Source organism: Athene cunicularia, assembly GCF_003259725.1.
Source record: "Athene cunicularia isolate RWA chromosome 5 unlocalized genomic scaffold, athCun1 chr5_part2, whole genome shotgun sequence".
Classification (NCBI taxonomy): Eukaryota; Metazoa; Chordata; class Aves; order Strigiformes; family Strigidae; genus Athene; species Athene cunicularia.
The window spans coordinates 3,237,148-3,246,058 of NW_020799102.1; the positions used below are offsets into that span (position 1 = coordinate 3,237,148).

The 8,911-nt window shown below is 36.0% G+C and overlaps 1 protein-coding gene across 1 annotated transcript; it reads right to left on the reverse strand.

The window, feature by feature from the left end:
* Positions 1-1,428: 1,428 nt before the first annotated feature.
* LOC113481193 (vitamin D 25-hydroxylase) lies at positions 1,429-8,886 on the reverse strand. Its single transcript, XM_026850628.1, has 5 exons — positions 7,138-8,886; positions 6,231-6,372; positions 5,310-5,942; positions 3,219-3,548; positions 1,429-1,958 (listed from the first exon to the last, which is right to left on the reverse strand). The coding sequence occupies exons 2-5, from the start codon at positions 6,235-6,237 to the stop codon at positions 1,783-1,785; spliced, it is 1,146 nt and encodes a 381-aa protein (XP_026706429.1). The 5' UTR covers positions 6,238-6,372; positions 7,138-8,886; the 3' UTR covers positions 1,429-1,782.
* Positions 8,887-8,911: the final 25 nt, after the last annotated feature.

An 8,911-nucleotide genomic window follows, 5' to 3' on the forward strand; every position in this document is an offset into this window, starting at 1 on the left:
ACTGAACTCCTCTGTTTGGTATTGCTTCATCCTTGAAGGTGCCTAAATTCAGTAGATTCCACAACTTTTACTTAAGCATTTCACAAGCACCTAATTTAGGCAGGTATATAGAAAAGCCTCAATCTTGACTCCTAAGCCCCACTATTTGCCAGTATTTTAGGAGTGGTTTATTCACAGCTTTTGTGGTGTGCCCAATGCACAGCAATCAGATATACCTCCTTCCTCTCCTTGAATCTTAAATCTTCTTTACAGAAAGGCAGTTATTCATCAAGAGTCCCCTGCCCACCCTCTTCAGAGCACCAGGAACATGTGTTTGAGATGCTCTGTGTGGGACATGTGGGTCTGACTACCCTCAGGCAGTAATGTAATCTGGATCTGCTGCATTTTAAGTCAATAGGCTATTATATAAGTGGACCGGTATTAGCTCTCTTTGATCCTTCTTTTTGGCTGTTTCAAAAGAAAGGAAATACTTCTGCTCAGTGTAAGCTGAAAACATCCAGTCAGCAGAAAACCACCAATTCCTGCCTTTGAACTTTCCTGCAGCTCCAAGTTGAAGCATAAACTGTATAAAGAGCAAGGTCTAATATACAGCCCTGTCCTTAAATACCTGATTACTCAGTGTGTGTTTTGTTCTGAACCCTATTCTGAGGCCCTACTTCTCCCCACATAGTGGGGCCTGAACATACTATATTTAGAGTAACAGTTTCTCCTGTAGGGCCTGCATGCATAAATCTTTTATCTACCAATAACCATGAAGCAATAGCTGTCAAGATTAAAGAATGAAGCTGGCAGAAGTCAAAAGTAGCTGTTATGCCCCAAACTTGTGCTTAAAATGTTTCTCCCAACCGTATTCCACTCCCCCTCCCTAAAAGGACTCTTCACTGGTCAGACTCATGAGCAGCTTATTTTCTTGACTCGTAGTATAGTTGCATGTGACTCCGGTAACACAAACACTGTCTTTTCCAGATTACTTAGGCAGAGATTAATCATTACATAATGCTTTTTGTTGGGAGGCAGTGGAGGACATGTGTCTGGAAATGCAGTAAACTGGCAAAAAAGATTGCTGTAATTGTCAGGAGCATGGCAGTAACTGAAAACTTTGTATATGATACTAAATGAGAAGCAAACTGTAAATGATCTTAAAAGTGAATTCACACAGTGATCTGCTTCACTAGAAAATTATGACCAACTTTGAAGACAGGGAAGGAAGGATTAAAATGCTTTAATACACAATTTGTTTGTCAAGACTGGAAAAGACAGTTTATTCTGAGTTACAGAAATGTACATAGATACCTTTAAATCCTTTTTAGCTATGTAAAATTAATGGAGAATTATAAAGAACAGCTTAGCTGGAATAATGTAAATGAGATTCCCACAGATTAATATATACAGTAAGTATATACATTTTGAGTATATATACTCAGTATAAACATTTTGAGACATATTCTCCATGCTTATAAAAATATCCTCTAAAAGTAAAAAGGATTGCTAAGTAATTAAGTACTTAAAAGCTGAATCAGAAGTTAGATTCATAACAGACTTCCGGAGTGAAAACATCAACTTTAAACACAGGATGTGTTTCATGGTTTTGGATGAAGGGTTTTTTTTGGTGAAAACCAAGTAAAAAGAAACTATTAATTTGTGCACAAATAGTCAGAATTTATCTGCAAGTCCTTTAAAGTTTTGTTTGTCTGACATGAACAATTAGAAATAGAAGACAAAGTGGATCCTCAGCTGCACCTTGGAGCATTTTGCTCCACCTGCCAACCTAGACCCTTCTGTTCACCGCCTTTCTGCACAGATGAGGTATGGCTGTGGTTGTAAGGTCATGCCTAATCTTGGTTTCAGATCTGGAACCACCCCATGAGGAAAACACAGGTGAAATCGTTGCAGTAATGAAGTGAAAAACAAAAACATTTCCATTCGAGCTAGTTGTTCTCCAAGACAATGTCTTCTTCCTGGATTGAAAAGAAGGTTTTGAAAAGACTCAAAATGTGTTCAATGACATTTTCATTCTTATTATGAATAAAAATGGTCATTTCTCTGTTCTAAGAGGAGCTGTATGAACTTGGTGGTAGTATTCTTTAAGAGAGGATAGGTGATAATTTACAGCAAGAAACAGATTTTAGAGAATTTGTTTCTCTCACTACACAAATGCTATCGTAACTAATTGTCAAATTTATTTAGATAAGCTATTAGCTACTTTACCTTGTCTTGAAGTGCCAATCTAGACAGAAGATGTCTTTTAAAAATGATAACTGTGAATTTCAGCCTTTGTCCACTACTGTTTTCTTAATTACCTCTACTGCCAGTCATTATTACCTGCCAATTATTATAACTTGGTAAGTAGAAAGTTGAAACAGGTCTGGATAATGCCTTTAATTATTAGTTTCCATTCCGTGTATGACTAGTTACAGGGAGTAAATGTGGTTGTGGAAGACACGGATGAGTGGACAACATCTGGAACTGTAAGGTCAAACAGGCAAAAAGAAACGTAATAGAATACACAATAAAGGTGGACTCCATCAAATCTAACTCTGGCCATTTAGATGTGCATCTATTTCAAGGGAATTGCTTTGTCTTCTATTTTTTGGAGAAAGTATCCCACATAAGTAAACTAAGTCACCCTTTACACAAGGTTTGTCTTTCTGTGGACTGCAGAGGTAGTCCTGGCAGTTTGCTTATACACAACACCTAATTATTTTAGGTTGATAATCATATGTAAGGTAGATTATCCACTCTTATAGGCATCAAAAGACAAATCCAGAGTATTTCCTCAAAACAGACTGCAGTACTACATGCTGACCCCCAAGCTGGTTCTGAATAAAATCTGTGATTTTTGGAGCTGATTTAAGTAAGGAAATTTGAAAGCCGGTTGTGTAAATCACCTGTTTGTAATGACTTTAGCGGCAAATCACTACTAATTGTGAAACGAATAACACTAATGTACTGCAATAAAATGTATAGACTTCTCAGATAAGAATATATTGTGCTTTTTTTGTTAGTTTAGGTGTAATAATGAACTCATCTGTATAAAAGATATTATGCTAAAATATGTTATGTCCAGAGTGCATTGTAATCAATTAACTTTAAAATAGCTGTTTCATCAGAACCGTGGATATTTTATATCATCTGTCCCTTCCTGATTGATTGCCATCACTTATAAATTTTACATCTCTAGATTTATGAAAAGAAACAGTTGAAAGAATCACTCTTACCTAGCGAAAAAGGAACAAACGCATCTTTCTTGACAAACTGCCCATTGCTGTCCAAAAATCTCTCAGGAAAAAACACTTCTGGATTGCTCCAGTATTTTTCATCAAAATGAACGGAGTAGAGGTTTGTAATGACTGTAGTACCTTCAGGAATAGAGTAACCACGCACAACAGTATCTTTGGATGTTGCATGAAAAATACCTAGCGGAACTATATTACAGAATCTTAGAACTTCGTGTAGAACAGCCTCAGTGTATGGCATTTTGCATTTCTCTTCAAAAGCTGGCATTTTGTTTGGGCCGATGACTAAATCAATTTCTTTTTGAACTTGCCCTGTTAGGAACAGGAATAAAAGCTGATGTTTATTGTGAAATATCCTTAATTTTTTTTTTATTTAAGCTATAAAATATATACTTTTAAAAGGATACCGAAACATTAAATATCCCATATAAAATATAATAGCTTTTAAAATTAGACTCTATATTCCTTATCCTGCTAGTAGGAATTATTACTAGCATATATACCAGTAATCTTCATTTTGAAAGTAATTATTCTTGGTAAAATCATGTTTTAACATACTCTTCTCTGCTTGTGTATATTTTTATTTCTGGAGCTCTTCAAAACTAAAGAAGCAAGCAAAAGACTGCAAAGATAAAGTACACTAAATACTTGAGTGAACACAGATAACACTGAAATTAGTGACTTGAACTTTCCCTTGTCTTGACTCTGCAATGATTCTTTAGAATTGTCACAGTGTAAAATCATTCACTCTTAACCTGAAAATATCTGATACAACACAGTGAGAGGGACTGAAAAGGAACAAATTCAATCACTGTGGTTTTTAATTTTTTAAATAGCTTAAGTTCACAGGTTATTTAAATAATCTCAAAGGCATTCAGTCTGCCACTTCTTTTTCCTGATACACGTTCTTTGTTGAAACTGCCAAACAGCTCCTAACGAACAGCTGGACTTGAACAATTCATGTTGAATCGGTAATGAAAATCTGGACAAAGGCAGAAAAGTTCTACCAGAATCACCAGGTTTTTCAACCTGAGGTGACAACATTTCACATGAAAGAGGTGAAAAGCAGCTTAGTTAAAGTACATTCTGCAGTGTACTGGTATATCATGTAGAGTGTAATATTTGGACAGAGAAAGTCTAAATAAATGAAAGGGAACAGTAAATTTTATTTTTATCCAGATGAACGGATTTTGAATCCAAATTCAGAAACTCATTATATTGCAAGATCTGAGATCAGAGGATTATTTTAGGTGAGTGGGTCTCTACAAAATCAGCTAAGGCATAGGAAACACAATACTGTAATGTTTTCTAGATCTTTATTGAAAAACAGTATCTTGGTTGGATCATAACAGAGAAGGAATTTACCTAGGCTGCTCTTTCTCCAAATACCGAAAGTCCCAAGTTGAACTAAGCACTGCTAACGTTTTGATAGGAAAAGCAAAATGGAGGCAGTGAAACAAGAAATGTGACTGTTCACTTTTAAAGTTCAAGCTTCTACACAAAATGTCTTAGCTAACATTCAATCATCTAATGCTGTTTTACTTCAGAACGACTAGAACACAAATTTTTAGTTTTATTTGTAAATGCTATTTTTGTTCTTCCAAAAGTATAAATACACATGTCTATAATACGTAAATCTGTTGTGAATTGTACCTAAATGGATAACCACAACCTGATTTGCATTTCAGATGATGTTTTTACATTTTTATTTCATACCTAATTGCATTCACTTATTTAACTACATAGATTAATACATCTGCCAACCAATAATATGCATCGCAAAACTAAACCTAAATATATTAGAAGTACTTTATTAAAAATATTAAAGCTTCATTAAAAAGTATTCACAAAACAGTATGCTAAAACTTTTATCATTATACTTGATTTTGATATCTGCATATAAAATAAGCTTTTTACATCTGTCCACAGTATATTTGGTAAATGATACAACAGAATAACATATACAAACCTTCCTTTTTGGTTATGCCTGTGGATCACTGCATCACTTTGAAAAAGCATTTTAAATTTGATATAGGAAAATATATCAGTTCCTCAAAATGTCAAAGTTCTTACCTTGAATGTTTGGATAAAGAGCCATAAATAACACTGCCCATCTTAAAACATTTGTTGTGGTTTCTGTCCCAGCTATGATGAGTTCTCCAACAGAGAAAATTAAGTTTTCTCTTGAATATGTAGATTCTGGATCATTTTCATTGCAATCCATCTCATCTAAATATGCATCTACAAAATGTCGAGGTGACTGAGGCTTCCTATTTTCAGAGACACGTTCAATAAGCTCATGAAGAAAGTCATAGACTTCAGCTGCATTTTTAAACAGCTGCTGGTGTTTCCCAAATGGCAAGATACCAATCCAAGGAAAAGCATTATATAAAAATACAGAAGCACTAGCAGCTAATTCAATATTTTCACTAAAAATCTCAATCATGTGCTGAAATTCAGTATCTTCGTATGTAAAACGTTCTCCAAAAATAATCAAATTAGTAATGTTTGAAACAGCATTTGTTATCAAGTGCTTAAGATCAAATGGTCTGCCTTTGTATGTATCAATGGCATCAAGAAAAAAAATAGATTCTTCTGAAATTTTGTGTTCAAAGGACCTTTGACCATATCCAAAAATTCGAAAGGTATTTACAGCTAATTTGCGATGTTCTGTCCATCCTCTGCCATATTTACTGTTCAGTAAGCCTGAAAAAATATTTTGACACAGTATTTTATGCAACACTTTATTTCTCCTCCATAAGGTAATAAAAATTATTTAACAAGACAAAAAACAAGACAAAAAATTAAACACAACTTGCTATGGAACACAGTCCAAGAGTGACAATTTTTTCCAAATAGTATCTTTAAAGATCAAGTATTTTATGAAAGGAGATAAAGAAGTAGAGAAAACAGCTAAAGCAAATGTTTCATGTGATCACAAACCCATCTATTGGACAAAAATTCCATTTTTATATAAAAGACATTAGCACTTACCTCCCATGTTTGTCAGCTTCTTAAACAGGGGAAGAGATGGTCTATCTGCAAAAATTTCACTTTGATGAACAAGACATTCTTTTACTGCATCATAGCCATTCAGTACAATAGCAGATATACCTCCAAGATCAAGACTGAAGATCTTTTTTTGGGGAAAAAAAAGAAATAAAAATTGTAAAATGCTACTACAACCAAATCTTAAGACAAATAATGAAAACAAGTAAAAACAAGTAATGAAAAAGTGAAATCACATTAAACATCAACGCAAAATATAGACTGGAATAAACTTCAGTAGGGCATTCAGATACTCAGAGGCGATACAACTGTGGCATTACACAGCAGTCTGTTGTGAGCTAAATTATTCTGTCAAAAGAAAATAAATTAGCCCACACTACATTCTGTGCTTTGCTGTGCACCTAAAGCGACCAGCTCTCCAAAGGACGGACTGGAGATGCCTTCATACAGTCATTAAAAACGTGTGTATTTGTTACAACAAAGCATATGTTCCAGAAAAAATGTACTGTCCTCTAACATGAACAGATGTAAGTAGATATTAGTACAAGTAAATACTAAGTAGATACTTATAAGTATATAACATAACATTATTAGATATAAGGTATAGTTTTTATACAAGAACTAGAAATAAAGCACATCTATTGTCTACTTTTTTGCTGAAGACTATTTCCACAGGAGGGAGGAAAGTTTACTACTGTATCTCTTCCTCCTCCCCACCTGAGTCACGGTAAATTCCAATAGCTCGATCTGCCTAGGACTGAAGCTATGAGCTCGTATCACAAAGACTTCTAACATGTCACTTAGTAATGGCAGTCACAGAAGTGGTGTCAGTTGTGAGAACAACCAAGCTGCACCCAGTCCTTTCTACCTCTGAAACTGGACAGCAGCTTACTTTGCACAGGCTCCCAAAGAACCATCAGATGATAGAAGTGAGAGCCATGATGACCGCCAACAAATGACAGCATAGCCCAGCTAGTCCCATCTCCTGTTTCCAGAAGTGCTTAGCACTAGAGGCTTTGGAGAAAGATGCGATACCTCCTGCAGAAGGCACATACAGGATAAACAAAATGAAAATCTTAACCTAAATTTTAAAAATCAAAACCAAGGCTAAACTCAAGATTGTAATCCTATATCCCCTTCTGTACTTTTCTTACATTATAAATCTGTATTTTTACCTATACAAATCTCTAGTTTTTCCTTTCTCTCAGAGCTGTTGACCTCCACAACATGAAATAACGTTAGCCTAACTACACATTCTGCGAAACTGGGTTGTCAAGCACTGGAACAGGCTGCCCAAGGAAGTGGTGGAGTCACCATCCCTGGAGGTATTGAGGAGACTTGTAGATATGGTGCTTTGGGACATAGTTTAGTCGTGGACTTGGCAGTGCTAGGTTAATGGTCAGACTTGATGATCTTCAGGGTCTTTTCCAACCTAAATGATTCTGTGACTATTTTGTTTTAGCAAACTTGGTATTTTCACTGTTCAAATGGCTCTTCTTTTTTATGTACAAAAAGACCCTCCCAATACATTTCTGCAAACCATTTGTGAGTTTTGTATACATTGGTCATAGCTTATTTATCTTTCTTCCTATGTCATACATGATTTAAAAAAAAAAATAAAATTCATTGTATTTTTCCAGAGCCCCCCAAATCCTGATATTCCATCGTCAGGTTCCCTCAAATTCTGCAGGATCCTTTCTGACAGCAGACTAGAATTCCAGGCAAGCAGAAAGCTTACTTTATTTGATGTCACATTTTCCTTCCTATTTCCATTCTATTTGGATAATATTTTGCTTGAAACACATTTACTTTTTTTCTATTGCCAAAATAAATGAAACAAAAGATAATCCTATCCTTTTGTTTCTGACATTTAGCATGCTTTTAATTCATGTACTTTGCTTCGTTTCTCATTCATAACAAGATTGTAACTTACTCTGTTTCTGCTCTAGGTTTCACGAATGACCTGGACAAAAACTTTTGACAGACTTGAGTTCTAGCAACCCATTTATTTCCTTGTTAGGAGCATTCTGTTTAAACCCTTCTAACAGTTTGAAGGATGTGATTTCCTAGACAAGCCGTTTGTTGGACACAAAGCTCAGTCCTCCATAGACCTCCAGCGATAATGCTGCTACGTAAAACACCACAGAAGGTTATAAATAGTTGGAGCATGTTGATGGGCTGGCCAGGGGGTGCAGCTGCCCAGCCAGCTGCTCCCACAGCATACCTGCATGCCCACATGTGTGCACACACACTTGGAGATGCTAACGCTTTCCTGCCTTTCCCTGCTCCATCTGGTTTGGCTTTAACTTTTATGAAAACGGTAATAATAGGTTGGTGGCTTGAAACTAGGTGATGAAAAGAAACACCTGATATAGCAGAAAGTATGAAAAAAAAAAAAAAGTCCATTCTTACATAGTTATACTAATGGTAAGTATTCCAAATACGGCACTGAAGGTACTTTGAAGCAACGTGTTTTCAGTGATAAATGTTGCATTATCCAAGTGCCTGCCATGTGGCTGCTGTAACTGTTACCGTTAGGCCCTGTTGCCGTGTCCGAGACTCGTGGATACGAAACAAGCGCGTTACTTCCACCTGCAGCAGGACACCGGTCTCAGCATCGCACCGAGCACACCACGGCCCCGTGGACACGGGGCCGAACCCCCTCC

Coding starts and splice junctions, on each gene's coding strand:
- LOC113481193 (XM_026850628.1), bottom strand. Junction 3,549..5,309: donor TCTTTATCCAAACATTCAAG/GTAAGAACTTTG, acceptor TGTTCCTAACAG/GGCAAGTTCAAAAAGAAATT. Junction 1,959..3,218: donor GTTTGTTCCTTTTTCGCTAG/GTAAGAGTGATT, acceptor TTTTCAATCCAG/GAAGAAGACATTGTCTTGGA.